This window comes from Meles meles, chromosome 5, assembly GCF_922984935.1.
Source record: "Meles meles chromosome 5, mMelMel3.1 paternal haplotype, whole genome shotgun sequence".
Taxonomy (NCBI): Eukaryota; Metazoa; Chordata; class Mammalia; order Carnivora; family Mustelidae; genus Meles; species Meles meles.
The window spans coordinates 102,864,752-102,880,030 of NC_060070.1; the positions used below are offsets into that span (position 1 = coordinate 102,864,752).

Consider the following 15,279-nt stretch of genomic DNA (forward strand, 5'->3'; position numbering starts at 1 on the left):
TCTTAGTTGAATTTAAGGCAAGTTAAGTTATATCACTCCCAAAATAAATATATATACATATATGCATAAATATATTTAAGGTGGTATAATGATTTATCACAGAAAGGTACCTTTGTACTTTTTTGGAGTGTGACTGAGAACACACATCTTCATGATGTAAGTTTTAGAAGATGCTTTTCTTGATGGGGCACTTAAGCTTCTGAGTTAACTTTGCTCAGTCATAATAAATGCTTTAGTTTCTCCATGAATAACCTTGAAACCACTGACTCGAGTAATTCTTTCATTCAGCAGATGTTGCTTATCACAATCATTAGGCATAGTGTTTTCAGTTACATTTGACTTCTTAAAAAGGAGTGTGGAATTTAATTGTAGTTATTGTGGAATCATGCTACTATAACCTGAACGGCTCTCTTGCAATAGTACCCTAGGTGATTTATGAAGTCCTTCTGTATAAATGTAGAATAATGCCTCCTATTTATGTTATGTTAAAATACATATTTTAAGTGACTGTTTTTCTTGAGCCTTTTTTTTTTTTTTTTTTTGGTGATGTCTTAAAATTTGCTTTTACCATTTTTTTGTTGTTGCTGATTTAGAAGATTATTTCAAGTATACTTTTTTGGTACTAAGATTTTATATTGACATATATATTTCACTTTCAAAATATCTCTTTTCTGGTTATAATTTTACTTTCTGTTTACATGTAATTCTAGAATATTCGAGTGCGGACAGTAAAAGGCCAAGATTATCTTTCCAAAACAGGAGCAAAATTTTATGGAAAATTGGAACAGAAATTTTTGTTAATTGACTGCCAGAAAGTTATGTATGGCTCCTACAGGTAAGATCATTGTGTTTGCCTCCAGCATTATCAGTCATTTACAGAATTTATAATATAATCTGTTTAGCTATTTCTTAGAGATAAAATAAAAAGAAACTTTGCATGGAAGTTTGGAGGCTTTGGTTTCAGTTCTGGTTGAGCCGCTAAAGAACATTAAGACATTGGGCAAGTCGCATAACTTCCTTCGGCTCCAAGTTCTCTACCCCAAAATGAGGGGTGGGGTGTTGAGTTATATTTCAGGTTCCCTCAGTTCTATAATTCTAGGAGTGATTTTGATCCTTATGAAAACAGTCATAGTATGGGCTTAATAATAACAGTTGTTCATAAAAATAGAAACCCTGGAACACCTGGGTGGCTGAGTCAGTTAAATGTGTGCCTTTGGCTCAGGTCATGATCCCAGGGTCCTGGGATCGAGCCCCAAATTGGGCTCCCCCAGTGGGGAGCCTGCTTCTCCCTCGATGCTGCTCCTCTTGCTTGTGCTCTCTCACTCTCTCTCTGTCAAATAAATAAATAAAATCTTAAAAAAAAAAAATAGAGGCACTTTATCACTTTGAGTAGCCTGATCTCTGGATTGTTCTTGTTTTAGTATTATTAAGAATCTGATAGTTATCATCTTGTAGTCACTATATATACTACTACCCAAAAAAGCATTTCAGAGTCAGGCTATTAAAAATGCCATGGTGGACACTGGACTGGGTTTACTTGGGTTACTGTTATCTGACCTCTTTCAGGAGACCACTGGTGGAATGCCTACTCTGTTCCACCTTGGCTCTGCCACATACGTCATCCCCAGCCCTTACCACTTCGTGGATCCAGGGCATTTGTTCTCATCTACATTTCTAAGTGATGAAACTGAAGTTCCAGGAGGCTAAGGGACTTGTCTGAAAACTCCCCAGCCAAAGGTCAGAAGCAGTCCCAGACGGACAGCCCAGTCCAAATTCTGCTGGCTCCAGAGTACAAGTGCTACCCTAATACTCTCTGATATATTCCGGGCATTGGTCCTGAATGGGCTACACAATAAGGTCAGATCAACAGGCAGATAAAAATACCAGCCAGCACATGCGAACTGCTGGGTCGTCAGGCAGCACAGACTCATTCCTAAAGACCGTGGAAACGAGCCAGGAGAGCTGTGGATGTAAACAGGACAGTGAAGGAAAACTTTTGCCTCTTCTCTTGGAACTTAGAATGTCCGCAAGAAGGAGACAACGTGTTGAAGTCATTGGCCATGAGCAAGTAACTCAACTTGATTGCACTCAAGTTTATTCCTCTATAAAGTCAACGATAATCCTAGAGCCAAACTTGTGTCCTTGTTGTAAGAATTAAAAGAGTCAGTGCAGCATGGCCCCTAAAGTCAGCTATTATTATTTTAGGCGTGTTTTAGCTGTTACTATCTGCTAACTTTCCCTTTCCGGCTCAGGGACCTTTCTTTGAAAGTGCCTTTTGGAGTTCTAAAGGAAAACTTGTTAAGAGCAGAAATTACAACCAGTGTTTGAAATTAATGAGTCCTTTAAAGACTCATTATGCATGTATGTATTTGGTCAGACCCACTTGGTTTTACAGGGTTTTTAATTGAAATTTTAATTAAAATTAGGCATTCATTTGACTTCCAGAATGGTATTTATTAGTTAATTTCATCCTAATGAATGCTTTCTGTTTTTATTATTTAAATTAACTTTTAAGATTACCTTGAACAATAATTTCACCTTAACTTTGTTTTGCTAGTGCTAGGCGTTAATAGGAGCTGTATGTTGAGATGACTGTGGCTAAACTACTTTAAAGTGATGTTGGGAAAAACAAACAACAGCAACAGAAACTCGTTATCTTTCTATGTATATCATAAGCCAAGGCAGAATTTAAGTTACTATTTATGGAAGTGAATATATAGAATACCTAGGACCACAGATGATCAAACTTAACCAAAACTCTTACGTAACAACTCTATTTTCCTTATTATTCCATGTTAATTTTAAATGTACTTCTTTTAAAAAATGACTGTCCCAACCCTTGTTTCCCCCTACCCCTGCATTATCATGGACCTTTCCTATAACAGTATTGTAACAGGACTGGTGGAACAGTTATGAACTAGTCTTCATGGAAACTGGCTAAAAATTGACTTATTTTTGGTTAAAAACAGCCTTTGTCTCTAATTCCAGTATTGCCATCGTCTTCATCATAGCCCAAATCAAAATGCCGCCTTCTTTAACTCAAAATTCTTTGTCGTAAAATGTCTCCATATTCTTTTTCTTTAAAGGTATTATTTATTTATATGTCAGAGAGAGAGAGAAAGCGCACAAGCAGGGAGAGCAGCAGGCAGAGGGAGAAGCAGGTTCCCCGAGGAGCAGAGAGCCTGATGTGGGACTTGATCCCAGGACCCTGGGGTCGTAGCCTGAGCCGAAGGCAGATGCTTAACTGACTGAGCCACACAGGTGTCCCAAAATGTCTTCATATTCTAAACTCCAAGCATTTCCAGAGAGGCGTGATGTCTAGTCATACATTGTGTGACAATTCACTCATTGTGATGACAGCTTTATCAGAATGCAACAGATGCTTTGTCCTATCATGATACTAACAGTGATGAGATAAAACAAATATACTTTTTATCAATGTGTACAAATCAGATTGTTAATTGGATGCTCTCTTTGAAATTGTATAAAATCTAGAACATATTATTAGTAAAATATTGTCTACAAATTTGACTGGGAGAGAATTTTATAAACTTTTTTTTTTTTTTAATCTTATGGTCTCTATAAAAGCCACTTTCAAAAGACACATTTCACTGAAGTTGTTGGCTTCCAGGTGCCATCTTTGATCAGACTTGAAGACTGTCGCATTGAGAGACCCATGATACAACTGGTGTACTGTCACTACTTTCTCTGTGGATTTCACTCTCAATACCTCCAACCAGAAAGTCAGAGTTTTCCTTTTGTGCTTGCTTTCCCAGATTTTTCCAATGTCTTGAATATGACAGTGTGTCTGGAGAGAGTGGGAGTAGTAAGTTAATTTTTTTATCCAGGAAAATATGTACATTTTTTAAAAATTATTTATTTATTTATTTGATAGACAGATCACAAGTAGGCAGAGAGGCAGGCAGAGAGAGAGGGGAAACAGGCTGCCCACTGAGCAGAGACCCCAATGCGGGGCTTGATCCCAGGATCCTGGGATCATGACCTGAGCAGAAGGCAGAGGCTTTAACCCACTGAACCACCCAGGTGCCCCTACATATTTTTAAAAATAGCAAATATTACCAAGAGATAAGAATACAGGGGCACCTGGGTGTCTCACTAGGTTAAGCTTCTGACTCTTGATCTCAGCTCAGGCCTTAATCTTGGGGTTGTAAATTCAAGCACTGCAGTGGAGCTGCATGAGTTCAAGCCCTGCCTTGCAGGGAGCCTACTAGAAAAAGAGGGAGGAAGGGAGGGAGGGAGGAGATGCATACAATACAGGCCAGTTTTTGTTCTCCATCTGTATCCACTCCTGGATCCTGATCTCCAGACGCAGTATTTACTTCTTTCAGCTGGTTCTTCTGATGGTTATTACATTCTCTTACGTAACATGATTATACTGTGAATGCTCAGTTTATCACTTTTAGATATTATCTCTTCATTCTATAGTATAGTAATTGAAGGGTTACATTTGCTATTCACCCAAATCCACTTGCCCTCCTGGTTGCCATTCACCCGCTACAGTTTTATCACAATTGTTTCTTAAGTGAGAAGTCTCCCTTTACATTTCTTAACTTGTGTCAGAACTGGTAATTGATGAGCCTTGGAGTCATTTGTGATATGCTTCCTTTCTTATAACAAAGTTAATAATGACCATTTGGTTTTGGGTTTTATTTGCTGTCTTTTTTTTCTGTTTATTACTATTTTTTTCCAGTTGATTCTACAGATTTTTTAGCATATGAACAACTTTTCCAAATGCTAAATTACTACCAACAATCTGTCATGTCCCATCTGGCTTAACAGGTCTTTAACCTGGAGTGCTGCTGGGGTCCTGTGATATCCCGTATTCCCGGATAGTTTGAGCCACAATTTCTTAAACCCCGTGTTAATCCCATTTTTACATCTTTTTTTGTTTCCAAACAATTGTTTTTCTCTCATGTTTGCTCAAGAACAATTTCCATCAGGATGGAACTTTTTTAAAGTCCAGAAATTCGGGGCACCTGGGTGGCTCAGTGGGTTAAAACCTCTGCCTTCGGCTCAGGTCCTGATCCCAGATCCTGGGATCAAGCCCTGCATTGGGCTCTCTGCTCAGCAGGGAGCCTGCTTCCTCCTCTCTCTCTGCCTGCTTCTCTGACTACTTGTGATCTCTGTCTGTCAAATAAATAAATAAAATCTTTAAAAAAATAAATAAAGTCCAGAAATTCATAATTTTAAGTGATTGCTGGATTAACTGGGGATGGAACTCTAAGCCAAATCATTTTTCTCCCAAATTTGAAAGATGCTGCCTGGCAATCAAAGTTACTGTTGAGAAATCTCAAACAATTGTTATTCCCATTCTTCTTATGTAGCTTTTTTTTTTTTTTTTTCCTGGAAACATCTAAGGTTTCTCTTCTATCCCCTGCTGTTCTCAAATTTATTATGTTTCTAGGTCTAGGCTTTTTTTAATTTATTGTTCTAGGCAATCCAAAATAGTCCTATCCTCCAATTCTGGGACATTTTCTTACTTATTCTTTGATCATTTCTTCTCCTCATTTGTCTCTATTCTCTCTCTCTTTCTCTCTCTGGAATTCTTGTTAACTAGATTTCTGCTCCCATAGTATTTTTCCCCCTCTGATTTTCTGTCTTGGGGTGGGTACTGCCTAAGAAATTTTCTCGGTTGTTTATTCTAACGTATCTATTACAACTTTCTTTTAAATTTTGCCATCAAATATTTTTAATATCTCCTGCTTGGACCATTTTCAAAGAATCCTGTTTGTGTTTTATGGATGCATCATTTTCTCTATTTCTTTGAGGATATTAATTGTCATTTTTTGTAGCTCTGTTTTTATACATACACTTATCCATGCAATTTCTGTTTCCTCCAGGTGCCTGTTTCCTGTTTGTTTTGGTCTCTGTTTTGCATCTAAACTTTTGAGCTTTATAAACCATCTTCTAAACATTCTTCAAATGTCTGCTGATCTTTTGCTGTGTATTGATGTTAAAGAATGAGGGACTCTAGGCTTATTGGAAATTGTGTGGGTAATGTTTATCAACAGCTAAGTTTACACGAGAGCGATTGGCTGGAATCTTGACGGTTTTATTGAAAGTTGCCTGGATGTCAGTAAACTAGCTCTTTCATTTGAGGCTGTTCAGTGTTTCCAGAGAATAATCTCTACACTGAATACATACAGTGGAATGTCTTCCTTTTAGCCGAAGTGATGCCACGATATGATTTTTTGATTTAACAAAGTAGGGAAACTTCTCCAGTTGCAATATATTCACCATTATCTTCTCAGTTTCCTGAGCTCAACACCTGGAGATATTTTTATTTCATAACCTATACATGTCCTTTATGACGTGCTGGTATTCTGGTTCTCTCTTCTTGTTATTGGCTCAATATTTTTAGTCTTTATTCCAATTTCCTCTCTGGTTTGGGCTCTTATCACCTTACTTCAGTTACTTCAGTCATCACAGTAAATTCAGTCCCTCATCTTTCAAATCTGTATTATAAATACCTACTGGAAAAAAATCATTCCTAAAACATCTTTTTATGAAAAGTTATCCGAATTGGGGGGGAGGGGAGCCCTATACAGTCAACCTTTCTGCTTTGCTTTTAAGATTTTCCCCACGCGTCCATCAGTCTCTTATATAACTTTCTTTACTTCAACTAAATGTAATTTGTTTTCTGTGTTCAACCAAAACATGGCCATTCTTTCCTTCTTATTCCCCTCTGTCTCTCCTCCCACACAAACTGTTCCACACCTTCTGTGTTTGAACTTCTGGGTTGTCTAATCTCTGTCAAAATATAGCTAAATTTCCACTTGTCTCTGGAGATTTCCTCATATGTCATAGCTGACTATTCATTCCTCTACTTGCTCCTTCTCACAGATTTTTTATTTGTTATCTTCAGTGGGGTTGAAAATTCCTGTAATGATTCACTTTGTATCATTTATTTTAAGTCAGCCTGGTGGCCCACACATCTGTACAAAAAGAGCATCTACTAAGTTATTCTTCTCATACATGCATCCAGTAAGCATACTAGATAAAATTCAGTATATCAGATGGGCAGTGTTGTTTGTGTATTTTAAATTCATACTCTGTATATTCTTTTAGTATTCATATTCCTTTGTTACTGTATCCCCTCTATAAAAACAAGCTCCTCTGTCTCCTTTTTCCTTTATTAACCCCTATTATGTTATGTACAGTATTTAATATATAGCACATTAGCAATTCCTTTTTCTGCTCAGTGACTCTGTATGTTACATTATCTAAATTTTTACAGATTTAAAATTTATATGACATTTCAACTGTCACCTCTAAACTGCAGAAGCCCCACATAGTAGTACTATAAAGTAGTTACAAACCTTAGTTTCCTAGAAATTGTATTTTATATTAAAAGATCTTAATTGTCATTTTGACTGGCATGGTTTCTGAGGCTAAATTTACCAGTTCTCTGTCCACTGAGTGCATAAAGTAAGTAGTTAACTGTCTTTTATGGACTAAGACTGCAACCCACAAATCCTCTCTCTGTGCACAAGCCCTGGCATTCCAAAGTACACTTTCTGAGTAAGCCACAGAGATAAAATGTATGTATTAGCAAAAACCTATCTTGTATTATAACATGCTAGAACTCTAAGGAATGTAGGCTTATGCTAGCATTTTGGAAACTGAGGCCCAAGCTCATGTGCATAGATAGCTCAGTAAAAGCCAGATCTCTCAACTTTTCCGCTGATACTGGCTTGTTTGCCCTCTGCCAAGATGCTTTATATGATATATAACATTTCTACACCATAAAATCTTCGTAGGCAGAGATGCAAAATGCATAGGCTTTTCTTTGGACTTCTAGAAAGTAATGTAAGAAGTTAGGGGTGGATTCAAAGCCAGAACTTGAGTTGCTTTGTTATTTAAGGTAAGATAAGGTAAGGTAATTAAGATATGAATATGGTAATAGGTAATAGGTAATATGGTAATAGGTAAGATATGAATATGGTAATCATTTAATGACTGAAGATGTTCTAAATTACAGTAGGCAGGGGAAATGAACATAAATTCTCTTGTCAATATTAAACGACACATTTTTTTATCTTAGTAGAGATATATATTGTCATTAATCTAACAGAAAAATTTAAAATTTCCCAATTTTGATTCTTTTTCAGCTACATGTGGTCATTTGAAAAAGCTCACCTCAGCATGGTTCAGATAATCACAGGACAACTTGTTGAGTCCTTTGATGAAGAATTTAGAACTCTCTATGCCAGATCCTGTGTCCCCAGTTCATTTGCTCAGGAAGAGTCATCCAGGGTGAAGCATGGCAAAGCACTCTGGGAGAATGGCACCTACCAGCGTTCACTTTCTTCATTAGCTTCTGTTTCCAGCCAAAGAAACCTTTTTGGCAGACAAGACAAGATTCATAAACTAGAATCCGGTTACTTCAAAAACAGAGGGATATATACTCTAAATGAACATGACAAATATAGCATAAGAAATCAGGGATACAAGCCTCATTTTATTCCGAACTTTAATGGTCCAAATACAGTCCGTCAGTATCAATCCAGTCAGATAAATGAAAATTGGAAGAGGCATAGTTATGCTGGAGAACAGCCGGAAACAGCACCATACCTGCTTCTTAACAGGGCTCTGAATCGAAACATTAATCCGCCAGGTAACTGGAAAAAGCCTTCAGATAGTCTCAGTGTGGCTTCCTCAGCGCGAGGAGGCTATGTGAGCCGCCAAAACACACCTGCCCAGAGTTTTGCTGATCGGCTCGCCCAGAGAAAAACAACAAATCTTGCAGAGAGGAACTCAAACGTACGGAGGTCTTTTAACGGGACAGATAATCATATCCGCTTTTTGCAACAACGAATGCCAACCCTTGAACATACCACAAAGTCCTTCTTGCGTAACTGGAGAATTGAATCCTACTTAAATGATCACTCAGAAGCTGCACCTGATTCAAACGGGTCAGCTCTAGGTGACCGGTTTGAGGGCTATGATAGTTCTGAAAATTTGAAAGCCAGTGCCCATTATACTCATTCTCGGCTTCGTTCCTCTTTTGTGTTTAAACCAACATTACCTGAACAGCAGGAGGTGAACAGTTGCACGACTGGCTCCTCAAATTCAACTGTCATCGGTTCCCAGGGAAGTGACACACCTAAGGAGGTCCCAGATACCCCCACAAGCGGACAGCATGGGACAGACAAACCCGTGCCAGAATCAAGCCCCAAGCTCCCATTGCAGTCAGAGGTACCACAAATGCACACTTTGCAGGTTCCCGAAAACCACTCCCCAGTCCTAAATCAAGCTACAAATGGTCACACGGAGGCCAACAACTATTTATATACATCCTTGTGTGTAAATAAGCAGACAGAAAATCTGAAGAATCAACAAAATGAAAATGTGCTCAAACGGCGCAGTTTCCCATTCTTCGACCACTCAAAAGCCAACTTAGATCATGGACATAGTAAACATTACGTATATAGCACGCTTACCAGGAATCGAGTTAGACAACCAGAAAAACCCAAAGAAGATTTGCTGAAAAGTTCTAAAAGCATGCACAACGTGACCCAGAGCACAGAAGAGGACAGGGAGGTCATTAAGAGACAGCCTCCTAGCGGCCCCACGACCAAATCAATTTCCGTCGCTGCTTTGCTTGATATGAATAAAGATGAACCTAGCAAGGAACTCACTTCAAAGAAGGAAGTTAAGGGCTCTCCAAGTTTTTTGAAAAAGGGATCTCAGAAGTTAAGGTCATTACTTAGTCTTACCCCAGAGAAGAAAGAAAATCTCTCCAAAAATAAAGCACCTGCCTTCTATAGAATGTGTAGTAGTTCTGACACTTTAGTTTCTGAGGCTGAAGAGAATCAGAAACCAAAAAGATCAGAACCAAAATTTGATTCATCTCCCAGAAGAAAGCGTTCTTCCTCATCAAACTCTCAAGGCAGTGTTCACAAGAGTAAGGAAGATGTAACCGTTAGCTCATCTCAGGGGATAAGTTCTCCATCAGATGAAGGTAGCAAACTCATACCTGCTCCGGGTCCAGCTGAAAACAAGTTCTTGGAAAGAGCAGGAGATGCCTCTGCCCCGAGATTTAACACTGAACAGATCCAGTATCGAGATTTGAAGGAGATTAATACAGCTCTTGCTCCTGAAAGAAAACCAGCTGCTTCTCCAAGGCCAAAGCCCAATGAGCTTCTAAGATCTCATTCAACCGACAGGCGCATTTACAGTCGTTTTGAGCCATTTTATAAGATTGAAAGCTCTATTCAGCCAGCAAGCAACGTACCAAATACTGGTGTGCACCGCCCAGAAATAAAATCCACAGCTGTGGGCAAGAGTTACGGCAGGTCCAGCCCAATGCTTAATTATAACGCTGGTGTGTATCACTCATACCAGCCAAATGAAAATAAGTTCCGAGGATTTATGCAGAAGTTTGGAAATTTTATACACAAAAATAAATGAAATACTGTAATTTCGAATAGTTTTTAAAACACAAATGACTGCAGCTATAAACATTTGTCCAAAGAACTTTGTGGGCAGTTTTTGTAATGTGCCAATAGATTTCTGTAGGGAGAGAGTTTGGGGTATGATGTGTATGTTTACCAGTATACTAATATACGGTGAAGTGCTTCTGTGTGATAGAGTTAGTTGTGCTTAATTACAGTGTAGATGGAATGTCTCTATACACACGACTTTTAAATGGTAATGGTAAATAGAAAGTAATTAAATTGTTTTCTGCAGACTAAAGATCTTCTTAAGTCTCAAATAGAAACTTTAGTGGAGAGATGGTGTATGGATTTGAAGCATTTGGTCCAAAGTCTTCCCTTTTAAGAAAGGATCCTAATATTATCAGTAGCCCTTTATAATATATCTTTATGGGTTTTCTTATCTCCAAATTCTGAGAAGAATAGGACAAAGCCTTTTTGGGTTTTAATTACCTTTAAACTCTACAGGACAACTTACTGTATCTTCTTAATTTCCCTGTGGAGCATATACAACCGTACAATTTAAACTCTGTAGCTCAGCATATCTTTCATTTTGACTGAGGTCTTTGCAAAATATCAACCTCATGTGGTACATGGTAGGAATTTCTTTTCCTCATTTTGTGAAAACCATCCAGGTTGTGCTGCTTTCCACTCTGGACCAGAGGAGCCCACACTGCACTCACCAGTCAGATGCTGAACTTTTATAGTTGTTCCTTTCTTCAAACTTAGAGCAAGTAGTAGATATTTGGGAGACCTGAATTATACCTCTCCTCTAAGAGAAAAAACCATTGAGAAATGTAAACTTTTGCATAAATTTTATCTTAGATCAGTATGACAGCACTTAGGTGTTTTGCTTGCAAAAGTCCTTGCTCTTTTTTACTCTGTGCCAAATAATAGTGGGAGCGCATAGTGTTTTCACGAAAGTACCGTGATAGACATAAGAAGTGGCATCTGGCCTAATTCTTTCATGACCAGAGAACCTGGTTGAAAGTTTTAAATCTTTCCCTATCTTAACTGGATCATCATCAATCATTTGGATCATATGGAACCCTTTGCCTTTCTTAGAATATTGAAATTAAAGCCCCACATCCATTAAAGAGACTTTAACTTGACTTTACTTCATCCACAAAGGATAGAATTCAAGAAACAATGTATCATTTGAGACATGTGAGATATTTCTGTAACACTTTAAATATATCAACACCTTCTAAGTTGTAATGTGGGGCAGCATATTGTTTTAAAAATTAAAGATTCAGTCAAATAATATCTGTCGTTAAAACAAGGGGCATCGAAGTGTCACTCATTAAGATAGCTTTCCACAGTATTTAAAAACCACAATGAGAACATGACAAGAGAAAACATGACAGTAGTGAAAAAGAAAACCTAACATTTAGTGAGCACTTGTATGGACCAGGTCTTGACTAGAACCTGTAGTTCCCACAACAATTATTTTGGGGCCACTCTTGTTCTCATTATTTGTGGGTGATGACTGAGGTGATAAATGAGACTTTGAGACTCAGAGAAGTAATGCTCCATGTCAGATAACTAATAAGTCATGGTACTAAAAGTGCCTGTGACATTCTCTCATATCCTGTTATCTTCCAAATGTGTTCAATATCTGCCTCGCCCAAAATGTTGAGAATTAAATGAATGTTTATATTTTCTGACTCAATGGTAAGCAGCCAAGAAAGCTTTAGTTGAATTCCACCAGACAATGGGACACATAGGGCTCAAAATAATGAAATTGACGTTAATTTCTGATTGTAACTTAGCAAGCCAGTTTTAATTGGCAGGCCACCATTTTGAGCTTGGGCTGGTTGACCTGTGCCAATGAAAAGGGAAAGGGAACTACAAGTGGAACTTGTGTCTGTGCTAGGGAAAGTAGTTCTTTAGGAAGCTAGGCAGGGAATGGAACTCAATGTTAAATGTATTATCTTGTGAAGTATTCACAATAGCACTGTGAGGTAAATAGTTCCTTTTTGCAAACGAGAAAACTAATCCTTCGTGAAGTTACTTAACTTGCCAAGAGTCACACGCTCTGTATGGGTAGAACTGGGTTTGAATGCAAAAGCCTGTATTTTTCATACTATACCACACCATACATTGCTGGCTTCTACTCCATTATGATTGAGGCAACTTTTCGGAATGGTGTCTCTCTCTCTCTTTTGCTCTGTGTCTATACATTACAGGAATATATCGGAAATACTGCGGTAACATAACCCATTTACAGCATTTTGTAAACACAATTCCAGAATATAAACTCAGTTTAACATTATTCAAAAGCAGGTTTCATGATTCCCGTTATAACCTAGGGAATTCCCAACTACTGAAACATGGGGTTTTATTGTTTTGGAAAGCTGCATGTAATCGATTGGAAAATTTGCAGACTTTCTAATAAGGTAATAGCATACAAATAAAACTGAGAGAGAAAAGTTTACTTTTCATAGGCATAGTAGCCACTTGATCTACAAATTTTTGCAATTAAAAATAACTGTTGGAATGTGCATTTGCTTATAATCTGATACAGATTTCAGTTGCAGTGAAACAATCTAATTGTTAGTGGGTTCATTTTTAGAGTTCTGGAAATTGTATAATCTTTATATGTTAGTATCAAATTATTAAAAAGCATTAGAATTGGAGTCGAGTGAATGAAAAAGATTTTTCATTTTGCTCTTGGAAAAATTCACTTTTGTAATTCTGGACCATCGTCCTTTACCCACTTACCAAAGACAGAACACAAAATTACCCAAACCATACTGACTTTAATATTACCCATTCGTCGTTAGATGGGACATTTTTCAGGCCTGTGGGGAAAATGGGCTAATTGTCGTTAGGCAGCTCTGAAATTGGAAGTCCAAAAATGTAGAGCAAGATAACTTTGAAACTGAAATTACATAGACTAGTTTTAATCCTTTTTAATTACAAGCAAAAGCCTGTTGCCTTTCTGTGCAGCAACCACCACTGTTTCTGGAAACAGATAACTTGTAAATACTTCCTGAATTCCTCCTCTCCCTCGTGGCATTGCGAAGTGCAGGAGGCTTTGTTTCATCTCCCTGTGACCCGTAGCTTCCGCTTTTGTACAGATTTATTCTCCTCTGCCGTTTGTCTTTATTTTCCTTTTATTTATTTATTTTTCCCTCCAAAACATCTGTATGTCAGAATCTATGTGTAGTAACTTTCCAAAGTTTCTGTGGCTGACAAATTCCTCAGGGTGAAGGCTGAGCAAACACATAATACTTCAAATAATTTGCTCAGAGTTTAAGTTCTCAACAGACACTTCCAAACTTCATGTATATAACCCTGTCAAGCAAAATACTTTCTTTCTCTCCCCATATTAACATTGGTGGGAAGATAATGGTATGTAGATGTACTTTCATAGTAAATGTTGGTAAGGTGGTTTTACTCTCTACATAGTACATTAGTTCGTAAGCAGAAACTCAAGAAAACAGGTGTGGATTCAAAGCATTTCTTGGCAGATACCTTCAGAATAGTTTAAGTGCCTGTATCCTGAACACGCTAGTGTCTCTCTATCATGACTGGGATGAGCCATAATTCTAACGTAGCGTATTGAGTAATGGGTATATGTTGGCAGTCTACTTTTAGGGAAGCAAATATCTTGTTTAATTAAGATGACATCTAGTGGGATCCAGTAAGCAAGGAAGAAGAATTCTGGCTACATTCAACTTTCACTTTACTCAAGATTATCCAGTTATTCACCTATTATTCCAAAGATATTTGTCATGAAAGACGAATATGACTCAATGTGACTACGGCTGAGGAATATAAAGTAGAATCATTGTTTCACATTAACTATGTGTGATACTGCTTTATAAAAGCTTATTTTAATACTTAGTTTGGTTCTAGAATATTTAAAATGAAAAGGATGAAATCATAAACCAAAGAGTCAATTTTTATATACATAAATGTTACCAAAGAATTATTCTTCCTAAGTAGCTTGTTTTTAGATCTAATAAATGGATATTAAATAATTTTGTACAAACATCAATATATTGTAAGTTGTTTTTTATCTTCATATCCAACATTTCTCCACTTAAACACATGCTTTTACTTAGTGTTATATCATTTATATTTGTGCACATTTTTAAATATTTATGAATTTGAAATTTCTTAAACACTTCATCTTATTTTGGGTTAGCAGTTATATTTCATTCAAAAATTTATCCATATTTGATACCCAGTGACAATACTCTTCCTTTAAACAACCCTCTTTATTTCTAACTCTTTAGTTATTTATCACTAACTCTTAATTCTATTGCTACTGCAATATATAGTTATTTTAAATAACTTGAGACTTTGAAAAATGAGGCAATTTTGCTTAAAAATTGATAGCTGACTTTTGTATAACTTCGTAGCATTTAGTTTGAATAAAGTATTCTTAAGGTGCAATTGTAGTATGTCAATTAGTGACATTAAATAACTAGAGTCTGAAAGTTAATTCAAGTTCAAAATGCATTTTTATTAGGGCGGAAAAAACAAAAACAAAAACTGTCCCTTATATCACAGATTAAGATACAGTTGAAATACTGGGTATTGAGAATTAAATAGTGTCATTTTAAAGGCAAATGTGATTTTTAAGTAGGTAAGTATAATTTTGGTAAGAACCTTAGTTTTTTTTTTTTTTCCTCCCCACTTACTGTAAATACAGATGCTTAAGAAAACCCTGGTTCAATGAGCTGTTAAGGAAAATAAGTAAGGTTTTGCTTTTTGTGACCATCCTAAAGGAAACCCATAACTAGGCTCTGCTCTTTTAAGGAATCAAAGACCAACCTGGGATACCTGGGTTTAAGGTGAGAGGGGATTG

The 15,279-nt window shown here is 37.1% G+C and overlaps 1 protein-coding gene across 3 annotated transcripts in view; it reads left to right on the forward strand.

The window, feature by feature from the left end:
* The window catches only part of FAM83B (family with sequence similarity 83 member B), an 84,171-nt gene extending 69,714 nt beyond the window's left edge, over window positions 1–14,457 (forward strand). For all 3 annotated transcript variants that reach the window (XM_046006568.1, XM_046006567.1, XM_046006569.1), the window contains exons 4-5: window positions 711–835; window positions 8,133–14,457. In XM_046006568.1, the coding sequence (XP_045862524.1) occupies window positions 711–835; window positions 8,133–10,434 (2,427 nt within the window). In that variant the 3' untranslated portion in view covers window positions 10,435–14,457. The remainder of the gene's footprint in view (window positions 1–710; window positions 836–8,132) is intronic.
* Window positions 14,458–15,279: the final 822 nt, after the last annotated feature.